Genomic DNA, 19,083 nt, shown 5'->3' with positions numbered 1-19,083 from the left:
AGGATGGGTTCTGCAGAGAGCAAATCAGATGCTCGTCAATCTGTTCAATGATCTTCACAAGTAGTTCACGTGCTGTGAAACTTCAGATTGGTCACATGTTCCTAGCTGGATCTCCCTATGTTTTTACAATCCTTGAGTAAAGATGGATCAATCTCTTCTTGAACTCCTTCTTCTTTTCAAGTCTTAGTCTTGTGTTTCAGTAAGCAGATATGATCTGAGTGTGCCAGTTGGCTCATCATATAGATCTTAAAAAAAAAATCTTAGATTCCATCACAGAGGACCATGACATGATTACTGATTTTACAGCAAATTCTGCCTGAGGACGTCGTCTACTCATTTCATGAGACCACTGCAGGCAATGAATACATGATGCTGTAAGATGTAATAGCAAATGCTGTAAGGTGTAGACATTCACCCTGAAATTCACCTGTTGATTTGCCTGCCACTGTACTTAGTTTATGTGCTTCTGAAGTTCCTTTTCCATAGAGCTGATTTCTGACAAATGAGTAGGCTCTCATGAATTCTGTTTTTAACATCAAAGCTCAAGATAATATCATTTGTCCCTTTATTCCTTCATACTATCAGTTATTTCTCCGCTCCACTCTCCATGCTCACTGAACACCCATGATGTGCCACACATGCCAGAAATGAAGAATTTTGAAACACCTAAGAAATTTTCTGTCTGCAAAAAAGTTTCAGTCTAGGAGTGAAAGCAAAATGTTAATTAGATCAATGTAAATCAAGTGTGAAAATACTATATACAAGTCATAGTGGGGTCCATAAACTACAGCTTTTCATAGAGTGTAGGTACTATTGGTTCCTGTTTATAGATAAGAAATACTGTCAGGGCTAGAGCTGGATCCGCAGTCCACATGTGCAGCCAAATATTCTGCAGGGAATACAGAATATGGGAATGTTAAAAATGTTCCCTTCATTTGCAAGCAAACATTTTGTAGCACATACCTGGATGTATTCTGTAAGAGAATTGAAGATCTGCTTGGTGACCGCCAGGGCTTTGGAAAAATTGTGCTGTCCAGATTCATCAATGATGTCCTTCCCTGAGTAATACCAGTAGAAATCACTGATTGATTCCTAAGAACAAACAAGGAGAGTTTAGTATGTCTCACATATCAGTAAGTGAAGCAAAATCTCATGTTCAGGAAGAGTACAAGAGGATCCTACATTTCTGTGACCACTTTGTTACTACAGGAGCCTGGGACTCTATGAGAAAGCACAGAGACATCTGATCCCAAGCATCTTCTAAGTACAGATACTTCCCCTCCGCAGGAAAGAACAGGTGAAAGAGAGGACAGTGTTCAGCCGGAGCTGGGTGACCATGTTATAGGACAATTTATTCACAACGCAAAATGTTAAAGATAAATATGATCACCCAAATACTCAGCAATATAGTAGCTGGCACTGTCAGTACCGGGCACTGTTCTGAGCACGTTACATGTATTAAACCTCTTCATCTTTACTACCACCCAATGAGACAGTACACTCCTCATTTTATAGATGAGGAGAATGGAACACAAGGAGGCTCAATAGATTGCTCCAGGTCATGAACTGGTAAGGGGCAGAACCAGGCTGAGAAATCAGCAAAGAGAAAAGAGAATCCTTTTTTATGTTTGTGTAGATCTTCTTGAAATTATTTGGATTTTCCTTCAAACAATTAAACCAAGTGATGTCTGAACACTAAGAACTTGTAAACTCATTTCCATCACTTTTTGTATCCCTTTTTCCTAGTGAAAGCCTGTTTTCACTCACAGGTTGTTTTATAGCTCTGGAGTACTGTGGCTAAGTTTACATCAGCTAAAATAAAGCAAACTAGCAGGTTATAATAGATTTCATATTTAACTGCTCCCTCTTTATCATTTCAGTCTTCAAACTCACATTGAGGTATGTGACTTCCCATAAGTGTGTGGACATGGATTACAGTATCTTCTGCATTCGGGCTGGACCATATCCTCAGTCATCCCTGACCTTCTGTAGCTGTATTTAGCTTCTAGAAGTGTATATGAGCTGTGCAAACATCCAGCACCCACTCACCTGCAGACGCAGAAGGTAGTCCACGGTACTGATGATGACATTCACGGTGGTGGTGTTGCCCATCTGAGTCCTCAGGAAGTTCTGGAAATCTGAGAACACCAGGGTTGGGTCAGAGCTCATCCCTGTCACGCTTGAGAAGCAAGTCTTACCCTCTCAGCTAAGCTCAGAAGAGACGCACTGTGTGGAAAGCCTGACAAGGGCACCCTGTTTGGGTACTGGCAGGTGGTCAGAGCACCACCCTGAGCCCACCCATCCCAGTGACAGCAGAAACTGGACTTCATGAGCTCTGAGGAACTTGACAGCAAGGGGTAGGCATTTAACTTCAACATCTGAAGGTTCTGGAAGCAACTTAGCCTGGATGGCACTAAATAACACTAGCCAAGCTCATGTTACATAGAGTTTTTTTTTAATTGAGGAATGGATTAACTGTTGTCCTTGAATTAGCAATTGGTTGTGTTAAGGGTGGCAACATGAAATGAATCATAATTTTGCACCTGAATGTTGTTTTCCCTTGACAAATCAATGTGTTCCACTTACCACTGTTGTGTCCTTCACAAAGTAACTGTAGGAATCTAAAGAGATCTCGTGTAAACTCATCATTCTGGAGTACTTTTTCACCTTGAAAACACAGAATATGGGCAAGCATTTGTTTGCTTTTTCAACATAGAATACCTTCGGATACACATGACTGCAAAAATGCTAAAGGAACTGTGTCAGAGCTGTGTGGAAAGGGAACTTTGGATGAATGGTGACAAATCCAATTTAAATTGGAACTGAGGCAACGCCCAACAAAGTTAGAATTGTTAGCCCCGAGATGCATTTGGAAGGAAAACAACTAGGCTGCTGGCAGTAATGGTTCACAGTCCATAACCCATGCTTTAGAAGATGGAAGACACTTCTTTAATTAAACAACAGACTGCTAACTTAAACTCAACATGCAACCACCAAGCCGAAAATGTGTCTGTGCTGGGCCAATTAAATAAGATCCCTCAGGACTCACACACATGGCAGGAACTCAGGCCAGAGATTCAAACTTACCACGCTCACGAACAATGACTGGAGATAAGAGAAAAACAGAAGAACACAGAGTAAGAAAACCACAAATGTCAAGATAGACAGTCTTTAGCTAAGACTGGTTCTGTGAACACATCAGCCTGGATGTGCTTTATCAAAACTACGGATGGAAACATCTTGCTAAAATGGAGCAAGTCCTTGGAGATTAAGTAGCAGTGAGCAGGAACTCTAACCATAAATAGTTAACCAGGATTTTAATCGGAAAGAGAGCAGCCTTCACCTTCGTCAGTTACTTACGTGTTCCTTCCTCAGTAACCATCCCCAGGCCTTCAGCTTTATTCTGCCTCTCAAATGCATTCAAATCAAGGACACTTGTAACAGACGAAAGAAAACAAGTTTCAGGGCTATGCACACGAGGAAAATGGGTTTTTAATGTCAATGTACCGATCAACCAAGAATATCCTGTCCTTGTATTACCATAAATTACATTACAGTGCAGTTGAGTCTAACGGTTCTCTGGGTTTGTGACAAGCAGTGCCTGGCACTCACAGCTCTGGACATATGCAAGGACAGGGGTCAGAAACACTTACAGTGACTGTCATTGTTTGTCCAGTTGGAGTCCTTTCTTATGGCTGAAGATTTAGAAAGGCTTTCCAAATAAAGAAGGAATAATCTGTATCTAAGATTTCTTAAGGGAAAGATTACTTTAAACTGCACTAATTCATGTTCTTCCCACATTCACCTACTTTTTTTTCCTGAGAAACACAAGGAATTGTGGCTTTTAGTGCTTAGGATAAATATCCATGGAGAGAGCTACAGAGTTTCAGATTTTGAAGAGCCATCTCTTTTGCTCTGTGCTTCAGGAGCCAATAATAGCCAAGACAATGCTTTTGAGAGGCCATGGTGTCCCTATGTGTTCCTGAACCTGTGACAAAGTCGGCTTTCATTTGGTCCTCGCCTCCCATAGCCTTCCCACTCACAACCACCACCCAATCCTGCTTAGCCACGAACCCCTAGTCAACCACAGAGCTGTGGTCATGAGGATAAGGATCATGTGATTTCCAAGTGGGGCTCACCCTGTTTCTCTAATAGAGTCTATCTCTTTCCACAATATGAATGATTTCATAGAACTTAAGACCACAAAGTCTCATAAGAATATAGACCTTAGGGAAGCTTATGGCAGAGTCCAGTAAGATTCTGCAAAACTCCCCTCTTCCTTTAACCACTGGGCAACGAAAATGACTGTCGGCTTGAAAAGACTCTAGGGAAAAATCCAGCACCCCTCTCCCCCTTTTAGGGAGTCACATATGTTCTGGAATTTAAATGAATTTTACAGAGAAAGTGAAAATTCCTATTGCCCTTGTGTTGGTTTTTCCCAGATCCTGCTGTAAAAAGGGTCTGTAAAAAAAATAATACAATACCATCCTTCAATTTTGGGAGGAGAATATGGACACAGGGCATTTGGACATAGCTGCTTTGAAGCATCACTGCTGATTCAGGAGACAATCTGTGCAGCAGACATTTCTGACCTTTATTCCATCCCCAAATACCCATTTCAAATTTTAATTTCTTGAATGTCTCACTATTTTACAAATATGTATTATTTCATAATCAGCAAAAACCCATTAGAATATCTTAAAACTTCTGGTAGAACTCAGTTGGCCTTTAAGAGTAAGTCACCTATCCCTCTAAGACATCATTATATATTAGCTTAGCAATATTAAATTCTACAGACTATTAAGGGAACTCAGAAATTTAATTGAGAATTTCATGAGCAATATGGAGCTGAAATGCCTTGATTTTTGCCATCTTTGAGTCCACATGTACTATTTTATCCTCAGTGAGCCAGGTCTGGCAATATTACATTTTCTTTTCCTGAGAGAAAAGAAATAAACGAATTGGCTGTTGGTGAGGGGAAAATGTAGTTGAACACAAGGGATTGTACTGCAGCTCAGATAAATTCCCTACAACCCCAGGGTACAATATTTACCCAGTCCAATATGACTAGCAATATTATGAAGTTCACCAAATAAAAAGTCCATCCCCCAAATTTTCAATTGGACCAATGTTCCAATTTTAAGAATTATTAATTGGAGGCAAATGAGCTAGGTAATTATAACTTTGACTTCTTTCAGAATGAGTTGCAGATGATTCAATATATATATGAATCTTGAAGAATAAGCTGACACTTTTCTTAGAAAGACTGCTGGCTTGTTTCTGAAACGAGTGAGTATGGTAACCTTATGACTTTTGGTTACCTATTGTTCATCTGTCAGAGGGGAGGCTTACACAACCGGGTAATATAAATGGAAAGTTCAATGCTTTGTTTTTCAGACAATGTCAAAATGTTCCCACATCAGGATGTACCTCTGTCAAAATATGTGCCCACTAAATATCTCTTCAGGCTCAAAGAATTGTTAAGGATAGAGATTAACAAAGTACCTAATGGATCTAATGAACACAAAGTCTTGAGTCACACTGAGGTATTCCTCTTTTCCAGTCTTTGCTAGTTTGACTTACCAGTATACATGTTTAATAGCAGAAACTCACACTCAGCTCCAAAGAAAACAAAGTAACAAAAAAGGAGGTAAGGGCAATTCAAACATTAAACAGGTGTAGACAGGTAAGCTGCGTGTGTGTGTGTGTGTGTGTGTGTGTGTGTGTGTGTTACATTTTCCCTTCTGAATGCTATTTGAAGGTAATCCTGAAGGCTAGAGGAATAACACCCATCCTCTTTTGAAGTAGGTACTCTCTTCTCAGTAATTCCGTGCTAAGTCAGTTTGTTTATGTGGCACTCTCCCATCCTATGCCCCTTTCCCTGGACAGTAAATATTTTTTAAAAAGTGCTATGGGTGGTTTTCCCATATTTACCTGCAAGACTGCATAAGACCAGAAAGACTTTGAAAGAACCCAGCATCCTTTTTCTCCTTCAGGTAATCTAGCATTTTCTGTAAGGGAGACACATTCAAAAAGGAAAAGCAATGAAAACTATGGCACAAATATCGACCCTCCTAATTGTGATGGCCAGATGGCAGTTCCCAATCATTCAGGCACACCAAGTGGGATTCAGGAGGTGGTTTTGCAACCCTGGGTAAGCATGAAAATATTCCACCTGTGGACTTAAACCTTTCATGTGCCTGAGCCCCACTCTCTACTTACAGAACCAGAATCTCTTAGGGCAGATGTTTTATAAAGGTCCACTGGTGTTGATGGTACAGTAGATCTTTGACTTCAAAGATTTACTGTTTGAAGCCTCTCCTCTTTGGAACAGGTTCTAGGACTAGGCTCTGGTAATGTTCATGGTTACTGAGGTAAAATCTGAACAGCTCATGCAATGTTTAACGCACTGGAGGAAGGAGCTTGGCTAGTAACCAGTAATGAGACTAGCTGAGAGCACAGTGTCTCTCACAAAGAGACTGTTTCCTCTGTTCTCTACTACTGGCAAGCTAGGAACTTGGTCTGGCATAGTAAGACTCTTCTCAGCTTTTTTAAAGGGCTCTGTAAGAAAGTCAACTGATGGGGTGGTGATGGAAGAGAACAGAAAGTAAAGGGTGCCTTTGAAATGGTAGTTCTTAATGAGAAGTTTGGTTTGCGACAAATTAAAGCCTGGGAAAAATTATGTGCAATAGTGGTAGTTATGGATTTAGAAATTCTCAAAGGTTCTGGGAATGCCAACAGTCTTTGAAATTTCATTTTCCTGTTCACACAGATGCTTTTATTTTTAGCTAGAGCCTGGAGTGCTCAGGAGACACTACTGCATGTCTATCTTCTGTAGCCAGTTCCAGTTCGGATTGAAGAATGAATTCCATGTGCCAGGCACTCAGCTGTATATCTCTGTGTGTTCTCTCTTTTAATGCATGATGGCAGGGAGTTTTATTTTCATCATCCACTGCTACATCCCCTACCCATAGAAGACAGCCTGGCCCTAGTACATAGTCAGTGATCACTAAGCAGCTGTTAATATGAATGAATGAATATGAATGACTGAACAAACAAGTGTGTGGGGTTATGAACATCACTTAACTGATCAAGCTTCTTGCTCACAGTAAGGCAACTAACAAATGAAAGTGTTGAAATAAAAACCAAAGGCTGAGAAAATTTCCTCTAGAGTATATTTTTGCGGAAAATCACTTAATGATGAAACAAATGTGATGTTTTTCTCTTTGAACCCTAGATAACCCCTCTTTACTAAGCACATATTTGTCTGCAGACTCCCAGGCCTGGTTTTATCTGTTCTTCAGCCACTCAACATAACTGGCCACTGAGGACAAAACTCCAGCAAAGGTGATTCTTGGTGGCCATCCATGCAGCAGAGTGAACCTCTCTTCCCCGAAGTGTGACAGCTGTCAGATGGAAACACCCCAGGAAGTCTGCACCACCTCCTGTGAGCCCCCATTACCTGCTGCACACCGGCATTGCCCCCATTCAGAATGGCGATCCCCAACTTCAGAGTCTCCACCACCATGGGGCTCATCTCGCCTGTCGAAGTAAAGATCAGATGGAATCACCAAGGTAACAGGGTAAATCACACCTACTGGGCTTTATCCAGATTCTTTAATAATGACTTAACGTCACAGGGTGACATCTCAGTGTTAGTTAAGGGACCCACGCACAAGTCTCTGAGATCACCTTTGCTGGCGCTGATCATCTGAAGGACCATCTCAGCGGCTCCACGCTCATGCAGCCGGGCTTGCTGGTAGAGGGTTTTCTGCTTTTCCATTTCTTTCTCCTGGAAAAAATAGCAGGGCGGATTTGTTTACTCCCAGAGAATTCACTGTAGTCAGATGAGTTGAGAGAGAGACTCTTTACTCACCTAGGAAGGCAACACACATAATTTCGAACAAAACAGATCTTGGAAGTTTATTTTTAGATGCGACCCAGTTTTCCAAAACTGTCCATCCATAATTTACTCACATTTTGATGCTGAAATTTCTACTTTCTGTACTGAGAAGTACAAAACACAGTCCACTCTCCAGTGACACTATGATTATAGAAAGTGACTTCAGGGACTTCCCTGGTGATCCAGTGTTTAAGAATCCACCTTCCAAAACAGGGGACACAGGTTCGATTCCTGGTCGGGAACTAAGATCCCACATGTCATGGGGCAACTAAGCCCAGGTACCACAACTAGAGAAACCTGCATGCCCCAGTGAACACCCAGCATAGGAAAAAAAAAAAAAAATAGTGACCTCAGACTAAAATGGTTTGTTTTCAATGTTATAAAGGAAAACTTGCTCAGCTGGAATTCATCTGAGCATAGCAAACGCCTGCTTATCCAGAAAGTGTAGACCACACTTAACAAATGTGAGATGCTAGAAGCCAAAGTTTTCCAGAACTGTATCCATTTACTTAAAAAAATATATGTATATATTTGGCTGCCCTGGGTCTTAATTGCACTGTATAGGATCTAGGGATAGAACCAGGGATAGAACCCAGACCCCCTGCATTGGGAGTGCAGAGTCTTAGCCACTGGACCACCAGGGAAATCCCTGTATTCATTTACTTGTACTCTTGAATACTTCGTCTATAAAACAGTACAAGTAAACTAATGGAGTTTTATTTTGAGAGACTCAGGGTCCCACACTGCCCCATATCAAGATTAAGTACATTTACAGAATAATAGTGCAAAAACCATCCAGTGTCTCCACTGCTGTGAATTTTCACTTTTGAATATTTGAATGTGACCTTCTATGGCCCCTGTTGCTACCATACTTGGGTTGATGTAGGAGATTTCCTAGAGAACAAACTTGAAGGACCATCTGCTGACTGACTGGCTGCCTGCTACCTTTCATTAGGCCAACAGACAGCAACCACAGCCAATGCGCTGGTCCACGCCGACCTGCGTACTTGCCACCTGACATACATGGTGGGCACGTTGCATGGCTGATGTCAGCATCCACCCCTGAAGGCCCTCCTGGCTGGCTTCCAGCTTAGTGAGAACTCACTTCAAATGTTTTCTCCTTGTCTTCCTCCTCTTCTTCGTCTTCCCCACTCTGACAACTCTGGATTCCATGCAGCCGGGAGAGGAGGAGGCAAACAGTCAGGTTAAAGGCAGGCCTAGTAAACAGGACTCTGCTTTACTGTGTGAGGGCAGGGAACGGGCTGTAATTCACAGGCACCTCAAGACCTCAGCACTCTGTAAAACTGGGAACATTTGGATCCCAGCAGGCAACATTCTACTCTAAATACCACCTTTGCGGTTACCAAGGAGTTCAGAAAAGAGAAATGGGAACGCCGAGCTCACATAGTCAAAGGAGACGTCCTTGGTTTAACCACAGACCTGAACTCTCCTACTTAATAGAATTCTGTAAAGTTCTGGTGTAAATCAGGAGATAGGAGTGCAAAGAGCTGGCCCATTCTCAACATGAGTCAGACGCTTGGCCCTAAGATTAGGGAAAGCCGGGATGTGAACCCCGAAGTGACCCCGCGGAGCACCTGGCAGAGGAAGGGGTGCTCCTGTACCCTCCACACTTACCCCCATTTCTGCCAGACACGAAGTGCTCCCACTGGAGAAGGAGCAGGTTTGCTTAATCACCCAGCATTCCAGAGGCCACTGACCCCGTGTGACCTAGAAACATCCTCTCTGGTCACTTCGCCTCTTCTAGAACACTAGTTACTTCCTCTAGTTTCTAAGCCTGTTTTCAAATGTACTGGATTTCCTTCACCTACGGACATGGTTGAACTGTTGGGCGTGTTCTGAGCATTAGGAGAAAATTCAAGGATGATGTGGACACCTGAACCCTGTGAAGCTGGCTGAGAAGTATCATGTGAACCCAGACACCAGACCCCACTGTTTCTGCAAAGCATCGTTTTCACAGGATGATGGTAGAACGGTTTACTAATGTTGCCTGCAGAGTATGTGAATTGTACAAAGCCTGGAGCCCATGCCATGACCCAAGTCCTAGGCCAGTTGCTCAATGTGACAGTTTCCACGTGCCTGAAGAGGTCAAAGGGAAGCGGGAAGACTGCAATGACAGGAAGAAAACCAAGTGTACCTTGGCCATCATGCTGGCATAGGAGGTGTACAAAGGGTCGTCTTCCAGTTTGCTGGAGAGAATGGAGGAAATGTTTAGCAGACTGACTTTGAACACAGTAGAAAAGACTGAGCGGCATATAAATCCTAATATACCAGTGAATTAATTAGAAGCCCTCCTCCCTTACCCCAATTCTTAGAAACCACTCTGAAAATCTGAATCATTATTGGCTTGACATGGAATTCAGAGATGAAGTTACAGTTTCAGGCTCCCTCATCTTCAGACTCAGTGTCAGGCAATATGATAAAAGGGCTATGGTTTCTGTATTTTCCTCCAGAGGTTTCTTGATGGCCAAGAACAAGACAGCGAGGAGGGTTGTTCAAATCTGGCACCTGCTCTGTGCACACCTGGGGAGGACAGCTTGGGGAGGACCCAGCCGTGCCTGGGATGTGAGCAGGGCGCTCCATGGTGCTGACCTCCTCTCCGTGAGAGCGTTGCGGCTAAAGTGGAGGATGATCTGATGAAGCGGGTCTGGCTGCTTTTCCACCTCTTCCTCCTCCTCCTCTTCCACCTTGGGGGATTTCTACACAAACCGAGGCAGATAGGTTTCAGGCATGAATTTCAGCACATGGCATACCACCGCACGCGAACAAAGGTGAAGCACCAGGCACAGAGCGCATCAACTCAAAGCACAAAGAGAATCACGACGTCAAAACGTTTATTTCAGGACAGAAGCCCTAAGGATGCAAGGTCTGGGAATGATATTTATATATAAATATATTTTTCAGCCAATTAAATAAACATTGCAATTTTGGGTTAAAACAAAATGGAAGGAAAAGCAAAAGCTTGACTGCAGGGGAGGTGCTCCAGACTCCAGTCAGCAGAACTCTCATGCAAGCTCTGGGCACCCGCATTCAGGAGGGAAGCCCTGGAGAGCACCGAAGAGGCTGTATCTCTCCACCTACACCTGACATTTCTCTTGCAGAGCTGCGCTGGGAATGGGGGGTGGGGCAAGAGTTACAAAGCACTGGGGCCATTTGGGCGTCTACAACTATCCTAGACTGAACCCAGTGAAATGTTTCTCTTTCCTGACCTCAGCCTTTATCCTGAAAATCTGGCTGTTCCTGAGAGATGCTATCCTGGAGCTGCGAGCCTTGCAGTTTCTCCTCGGAGCAAGTCTTTTTTTCTGTCTCCTTTTACAGAAATAGCAGCTGATGCCAGATGAATAAGTTGATTTCCCAGCAGAGGTAGAACCAGCAGGGTGGACCATACTCAGTAAACTGGTGAGAACTACATAGGTTGTGTGAATGGTTCAGATGAAGGGGAAGGTTGAAATGATGCTCATTGTCAACCTCACACTAATCAAGAAACTGGGAAAATCAAGCAAGTGTCTTTCTCACTGACAGGAATGTATGGAAAGATTGATGGGCATAAAGAGAAAGGGAAAGAGAATGAGCAAGAAAGGATTAAAGGACAAAAGACAGGAAGAGGAAAAGAAACAGAGGGAGATGGAAAGAAAAGTGAAAGTGAAGTCGCTCAGTTGTGTCCGACTCTGTGACCCCCATGGACTGTACCTTTCCAGGCTCCTCCGTCCATGGAATTTTCCAGGCAAGAGTACTGGAGTGGGTTGCCATTTCCTTCTCCAGGGGATCTTTCTGACCCAGGGATCGAACCCGGGTCTCCCGCATTGCAGACAGACGTTTTACCTTCTGAGCCACCAGGGAAATGGGGAAATACAGATAAAGTCACATGGAAAGTGTAAACATGAGATACACAGGGTAAGACTAATGGAGAGAGTAGAGATTAGAGAAAAAGACAGATGGAAGAAATAAGGAGAAAGAAGAAAAGAACTAGGGCTTGGCCAAAGGATGTATTTTCTTTCTTAACCAGGATGAAGCTCAGTGATACTGCTGCAGTAAGCTTTACCCCTTGTGTGTGGTTTCAAGTAGTTTAAGCATATGAAGCCTGTGAGAGACGGGGCATAGCAAATCTTCAGAAAGGCCAAACACAGAAATGTGAGATGCAGGAAGGGCATTTAGATGTGCCTTCCCCAAAGGGGAGCTACCCACCAGAAATGCAGGGCCTTGGCTAGGGCGGGCTGGCCTCTGCAACCAAGGGTGTTCAAAACTTAACTCGGCACAAACTTTCCAAGGCACGGCTGTGCATCCCAAGAAATATTAGTTGTTAATAATAAGGAGGAGGATGATCACAGGACCAGCACCTCCAAGTGAAATTCATCCTCTGGTTCGTAGGACTATTATTAGCAGGGCTTCCTCTGATAATTTATACAGTTAGTTCCTTTCAAATTTATACACCCGATTCTTTATGAATCTTTCAAAGTTATAATGCACACACATGAATACAAAAATCAAACTCATTCGCACCCATATCTGCTCCCAGTTGAGTCAGTACTTACAGCCAAATCCTGTACTAGTTTCTCTTCAAAGGAATACTCCTCTGTTTCTATCCAAAATCTCTGATAGCCATGGAGGAAGAGGTTAATAGAGCGGTGCCTGAGCGGAAGGGGTGAGAATGAGGTCAAGAGGGGTCCACGGGACACCTTGTTTTAGTCTGGGCGGTTAACGGTTAGTAAGCAGTTTTGTACAATTCTTATCTTCTGATTGGTCAGGGTAGCTAGGAGTACACTGTAAGCATGTATTTCAAAGAAACCAGAACCCGCTAACATGGCAGATCCTGAATATTTAGAGACAGCCTTCTGAATGAACTAACAATGGTTAGTTCAAGACCTGAGGTCACATTAATCCTGCTGTGGTCTCACTGGGTCTTTATCACGTCTCCCCTCTAATGAGAATTCATTAGTTCGAGGAACAGCCCTGGGTTATCTATGAATATGGCAATTTGGTGATTCCTTTTGACTGATCACCTGTCCAGGTAATCCAATCTAAATTATGCTGATGGTGAGCAGTGTAGTCTCAGATACACTCAAAGCAGCAGAGTGTCCTTCTTTCAGGGCCTCTGAGGAACCACAGCTGCAAGGGCTCCAGTCTGTACCCAGGAAATAAAGCTTGGGCATGTTGTACTCATCAGCAAAACTTCTGCATGCTTCACGGGTTCCAGAGCTGGCCCTGGCATCTGGGAACACTGAATAAACTGGCACAAGCCACTCCCTCTCTACAGGACACGATTGACTTCTGGGAATATTAACCACTGAAGAGCAGGTAAGTGGTTACCGAAATGTGAGAAGGACCATAGAGAAAAGGAAGGTCAAGACCAGACTCATCAAGTCTTGGTCATAATTTCTGGTAGAATATAGCCCTTACCATCTTTCTTCAAAATCTGACCAATCAGAGGTTTTTTTTTTTTTTTAAAAATTGTACAAATTTGTGTTTTCATGGTCATGTTAAATCATGGTCAAGAAAGGAGAAGTGTGCAGAGAATGAGCGGGTCTCTCCACAGGTTACATTACCATTAAAATGAGTATAAGCCTGTCATACTGAGTTTTTTCATTAACCTTTTCCAGCCAAACCCGTTGAAAGGTGCTCAGGAAGAAATTGTTAATTTTGTGTCTGGGGAAAAGCATACAGGTTTTCTTTTAAAAACTCACAGCAGAGAAAGTTTCCACATGATAAAAATAAATCTCTTCAGCCCTTTAGTTTGGAAGACTCCATGCAGTATAGATTCTCCTAAGATGGAGAAAAGGCATGGTACTGACCACTAGCCTCTTGTTCATTGTTATTGTTGTTATTATGAAACCTTTGTATAATCCTCCTAGGGATATAATCCTCCTATGTATAACTTCTAGGCAGAAATCCAGGGCAGCCTCTCTAAAACAGCTATGTTAGACACTGCTACATTAAAAATGGATAACTAACAAGAACCATTGTGAAGTACAGGGAGCTCTGCTCAATGTTATGTGGCATCCTGGAGGGGAGTGGAGTTTGGAGGGGAATGGATATATGTATATATATGGCTGAATCCCTTTGCTGTCCACTATTAATCAGCAATACTCCAATGCAAAATGAAGTTTTGGTTTTTTTTTTTTTTTTTAAACAGCTGGGTTAGCGGTGGGGGTGGCCATGTTTCATCAAGGAGACAGTGGATTCTTGGACATACTATTATCCATTCAATAGCAGAATTCTTGAAGGAGCGACCAAAATACTAAAGGATGGTACTATCATTTTCAGTGGATTTAGAAAAAAATGCTTGTTTTTGAGAGATGTAATTGCTGTCGAGCTGGCCCGGGAGATATGAGCTTAAAGCTAAGCCCTCTGGAGGTCATGTTAAAGCACATCAGGTATGGCTCTCTACCAGAAGGGGAAGCGAATGCCTTCTGATGTTTTACCACTTTTAGAAAACAGACAAAAATCCAAGGCAGTTTCGCTTCTTCTACTGGGCTATACATTTTATTTGTCTGCCAAGACTTCAGCAACCTTCATGCCCATTACTGCCTGACTTAATTTTTCAGTTTTCTTAAATTAATGAATTCTATTTGATTTGTGATGCCTCAACCTTTCCAGAGACACTAGTCTACTTTCTCAAGAGACCTGTGGGAGCAGGTGTGTGTCTCAGAGGCCATGATTCTCCACCATCTTCAAAGACCCTAATTCAGAGAGCTCAGTTGGCCAGTTGGCTCAGGACAGGGATACGGGACACTCTGGGCACATTTGCCAACATACACAATTTGATGAAAGCAAAATGTCAAGCATAGACTAGTCTTTCATCTGAAATTCCAAAGAAACACATGTATTTACACATGATACAGAATTTACTTGGCCAAGTCAGTTTCTTTTTCCTGAGCAGGTGAGGATATTCCGATTGACTGGAAGTTGATCAAGCAGTGGCTCTTCAACTAGCAGCTTTGTTTATTGATCAGAGGCCAAAACTTACTGACTGTGCAATTAGTCTGAGGACGGGAATGCTGCCACGCCACCAACGTCACTGCGTTGGCCTCAGTGGTCAACAATGGCCCAGTCTACACCGATACTCTGCCCTTCATTGGAGCAGCACACGTTCACACACATTCCCGAAAAGGCTTTGCATATTTTTTACTTCAGAGTATAGACTAAACATCCAGATAAATGCCTTATGTTCATGACTGGCCTCTAGGGGCATCTCTAAACAGTTGCCTAGTTTCATCTTGAAGGCAAGTACATTATGCTGAAGGATTCTCGGGTTACATTTCTGTACTTGCCGAGGAAACATAATTTTGGTGTCAATCAAGTGCTTGAACATGGAAATATTGCTTGATCTATGGATGGAATTTGGGGTAAAGTCTTTTAGAAAAGTCTCCTTTTTCTAGAATGCCTTTATAGCTGCACAAAGAATCCTACCTAGGTAAAACTAGAGAGCTTCCATATGCTTACAAGGCTGACTTTACAGTGCAAAAAGATGAAGTGAGGCAGGCTTGGGGGCACTAGGAAATCTCATCTGTTTTCAGTTTTTATACTTACCTTTGTAGGCCATTATACTATATGCAGACTGCAATGGCTCCGCAGGTGAAGGACTCCAATCTCTACCCCTGGGATCATGAGTGTCAGAGCCAGAAGAGAGCACAGCTATAGGAAGACACCTTAATTCTCATCTGTGACTCACATGCCAGGAGATAAAGACAGAATACTTGCCTGGGCAAGTTGTAGAGAGGGGCCATCCTGAAACAGGCCACCACTGCCCGTTTCCGCTGCTTTGATAGCAGTTTGTGCCAGACTGCCTTCTTGGACCTCAAAGGCTGTTCCACCTAAGAAGAAATCACATGGCTAGGTATACAATAAGCTGATCTGGGTGGCAGAAAATACCAATAGTCACCTACAGCCCAGACGTCTCAACCCTGAAAGAACTTTGATTTCTTAACTGTGGCCAGCCAAAGGTACTCAGCACTAAATGATTCAGTTTGTAGAAGTCTTAGGTTTTCTTTTTCTCCCAACTGCTTTTGGTGACTTACGGCTTAATAGTAGCTTTACAAATGAGCAAGGAACTTGGATAGGTTATTTGAACTAATGGCAAATCTTTGTAAAATACTGGGAGGTAAAACATTAAGGAGTGTTGCTACCATAAGGCACCAAGATGACACTTTGGGATGACCCAGGATGATCCTTACTTCTTGCTTTCCTACAAGGGTGCTTACAGGGCGTTCGAAACTAAAAGCTGAGTGTTGAGAGAAATTTTGTATTCTGCAAGGTGGTCTTGCTTCCTCAAGCCACAGGGTAGATGCTACTTACCTGCTCTAGGTGGAAGACAGCTGCTGAAATTCTCTGCACACGCTCCACTGTCTTTTCTGGGTTGGAAGGTTCTTCACTCTTTAAAACATCCTTGTACAGGTTCAGTTGCCACTTCACAGCTGGATCATCAGACTGCAGATTAAAGTACATACATGAGATGAGCAATCTCTTATACCTCTTACATAAAAAGGCCTTTGTCTCCTAGCATGGTTCCATAGTATTCAAGAGTCTTTTCTATAAACTCCTCTTCATTTTCTCTATCATATTTTTCCTGGAACAATATAGATGCTTCATAGGAACTTCTCATTATAGCCTATATGTCTCAACCCTTCTGTCATATTTTCTATCCTTTTCTTTCTGTGCTGCACTGATTTCCTTAAATCAACCGTTCAACTCATAAGTTCTCTTTCGAGCTGTTATCCACTACATTTTTTAACCTATATACGGCATTTTTACTCCTAGTTTTTTAAGGAATCTCCATACCATATACAGATGGAATTTTTAATTTCAATAATTATTTTTAACTTTGTATTATCACTGTGAGGTCTTTTCAATTCTACCTCCCCTCTCTTTTCTTTACAAAATAATGTCCAAGTCTTGATTTATAGCTTATATGGCTGCCTTTATCTCTTTAAATATTTCTATAATACTTAAAAAATTCCTTTATATAGTTCCTTAGGCTTGAATTCTTCCTTTTGTTGAAAATTCTGTCTCTCTAATGGTTATGGATTTCTATTCACACTGTATGTTTTTTAAAAATATGAACTTGTATTCAGGAGTTTTGTTGAATGGCCCATATTCTAGCAGGTAGAGTCTCTAAGTGGTTTCATGGCTGTTTTTACAGAAGATTCATGGGTGTCACTGGTTCAAGGCTCATTTTATCTAAGTTTCTTGCTCTGTTGTTGTTGTTCAGTCGCTAAGTCATGTTGGACTCTTTGGGACCCCATGGGCTGCAGCACTCCAGGCTTCCTTGTCCCTCACTTTCTCCAGAAGTCTGCTCAAACTCATGTCCACTGAGTCGGTAATGTTTTCCTAACATCTTATCCTCTGTCGCTCCCTTCTCTTGGCCTCAATCTTTCCGACCATCAAGGTCTTTTCCAATGAATCAGCTCTTTGCATCATTTGGCCAAAGTATTGGAGCTTCAGCTTCAGCATCAATCCTTCCATTAAACAGTCAGCGTTGATCTCCTTTAGGACTGACTGGTTTGACCTCCTTGTAGTCCAAGGAGTCTTAAGAGTCGTCTTCAGCACCACAATTTGAAAACATCAATTCTTTGGTGCTCAGGCTTCTTTATGGTCCAATTCTCACATCTGTACGTGACTAGTGGAAAAACTGTAGCTTTGACTATATGGATCTTCACTGGCAAAGTGATGTCTTTGCTTCTTTATATGATGTCTAGGTTTGTCATAGGTTTCCTTCCTTCCTTTTATTTTCATGGCTGCAGTCACCATCCACAGTAATTTTGGAGCCCAAGAAATTAAAATCTGTCACTGCTTCCACTTCTTCCCCTTCTATTTGCCATGAAGTGATGGGACTTGTTGCCATGACCTTAGTTTATTGAATGGTGAGTTTTAAACCAGCTTTTCCACTCTCCTCTTTCACCTTCATCAAGAGGCTCTTTTATTCCTCTTCACTTTCTGCCATTAGAGAGGTATCATCTGTATATCTGAGGTTGTTGATATTTCTCCTGGCAATCTTGATTCCAGCTTGTGATTCAACCAGCCTGGCTTTTCACAGGATGTACTCTGCATATAAGTTAAACAAGCAGGGTGAAAACACACAGCCTTTACGTACTCTTTCCCAATTCTGAACCAATCAGTTGTTCTATGGAAGGTTCTAAGTGTTGCTTCTTGACTTGCATATAGGTTTCTTAGGAGACAGGTAAGGTGGTCTCGTATTCCCATCTCTTTAAGAATTTTCCAGTTTGGTATGATCCAGATTTGCTCTAAATTTATGCCAAACCTGGGAAATTTGGTCCACAACTCCTCTTCCAGATTACTAAAACCCTCATCCCCTGTGATATGTATCTGGTCGGGAAAGCTTTATGAGTTTTCTTCACTGCATCGTCTTCTCTTCATTACTAAGATTTAGAATGACTTCTTTTTTCTGGCACTTAGAATTTCTTTTTACCGCCTTTTTTATACTATACTTTACCCACCATTCCTGTATAGTTGGGGTAGAAAGGAGAGGCTATTGGTATCATTTTAGTCTTCTATCTTAGGGCATAACATAATATATTTGAGGGAAAAGCTGTTCAGATTTGCAGGCCTGCAAAAATTTTAAATAGCCTTAAAATAAAAATTGGTATTGATTTTGTTGGATTTTGGGGTGGGGGTTATACAAACTCAGACACAGAGTTACTTTATTCACAAATGTCTAAAGCTGAAAGTGCTAAAACTTCCCCTAGGTTTCTGTTACACTCTAACACACCTCACAGTCAGTAAATTCTGAGACCTAATCTAACCCCCTGCCATGCTCTGATGTTCACACAGTGGGAGGTGGAGAGACATGTTTTACTGGACCTCCTTGCAATTGGCAAAGAAAAAAACAAAAATCGGGGACCAAAAAATGAAAAATTAAAGGCAGAGAGTTCTACCAATTAAGCACAAGTACTCTGAGACTGTTTTTAGAACACATTAAGAAAAATATGAGTAAACTAAGTGGGCCTGGGGCCCCCTGCAGCCAGAAAGAAGCCTGTGTGAGTTCTCTGTGTGAGTTGTTTTCCTGCTACATCACCTTTTCCTGCAAGTGCAAGTTATTCCGCAGATGTTCCTTCACCTCTTCATCTGTGTCCTTCTGTGGAAAGAGATGTGAAATTTTATTCCTATAGGTTACTATGGAAACGTAAAGTGGGGAGCAGGGATGTACT

General features: G+C 42.2%; 1 protein-coding gene across 1 annotated transcript in view; it reads right to left on the bottom strand.

Moving 5' to 3' along the window:
- RYR3 (ryanodine receptor 3) overlaps window positions 1–19,083 on the bottom strand; it is a 379,117-nt gene that overhangs the window by 30,393 nt on the left and 329,641 nt on the right. Inside the window, exons 71-85 of the mRNA XM_061158246.1 lie at window positions 18,951–19,010; window positions 16,214–16,345; window positions 15,620–15,732; window positions 12,454–12,550; window positions 10,514–10,620; window positions 10,059–10,110; window positions 9,009–9,065; window positions 7,693–7,792; window positions 7,463–7,542; window positions 5,935–6,011; window positions 3,361–3,434; window positions 3,088–3,105; window positions 2,587–2,667; window positions 2,050–2,138; window positions 964–1,092 (exon numbers count right to left, since the gene is read on the bottom strand). Coding sequence (XP_061014229.1) covers window positions 964–1,092; window positions 2,050–2,138; window positions 2,587–2,667; window positions 3,088–3,105; window positions 3,361–3,434; window positions 5,935–6,011; window positions 7,463–7,542; window positions 7,693–7,792; window positions 9,009–9,065; window positions 10,059–10,110; window positions 10,514–10,620; window positions 12,454–12,550; window positions 15,620–15,732; window positions 16,214–16,345; window positions 18,951–19,010 — 1,266 coding nt within the window. The remainder of the gene's footprint in view (window positions 1–963; window positions 1,093–2,049; window positions 2,139–2,586; window positions 2,668–3,087; window positions 3,106–3,360; window positions 3,435–5,934; window positions 6,012–7,462; window positions 7,543–7,692; window positions 7,793–9,008; window positions 9,066–10,058; window positions 10,111–10,513; window positions 10,621–12,453; window positions 12,551–15,619; window positions 15,733–16,213; window positions 16,346–18,950; window positions 19,011–19,083) is intronic.

The sequence above is a fragment of the Dama dama genome, chromosome 12 (genome assembly GCF_033118175.1).
Source record: "Dama dama isolate Ldn47 chromosome 12, ASM3311817v1, whole genome shotgun sequence".
NCBI lineage: Eukaryota > Metazoa > Chordata > Mammalia > Artiodactyla > Cervidae > Dama > Dama dama.
This window is presented reverse-complemented; position numbering and strand designations above follow the sequence as displayed.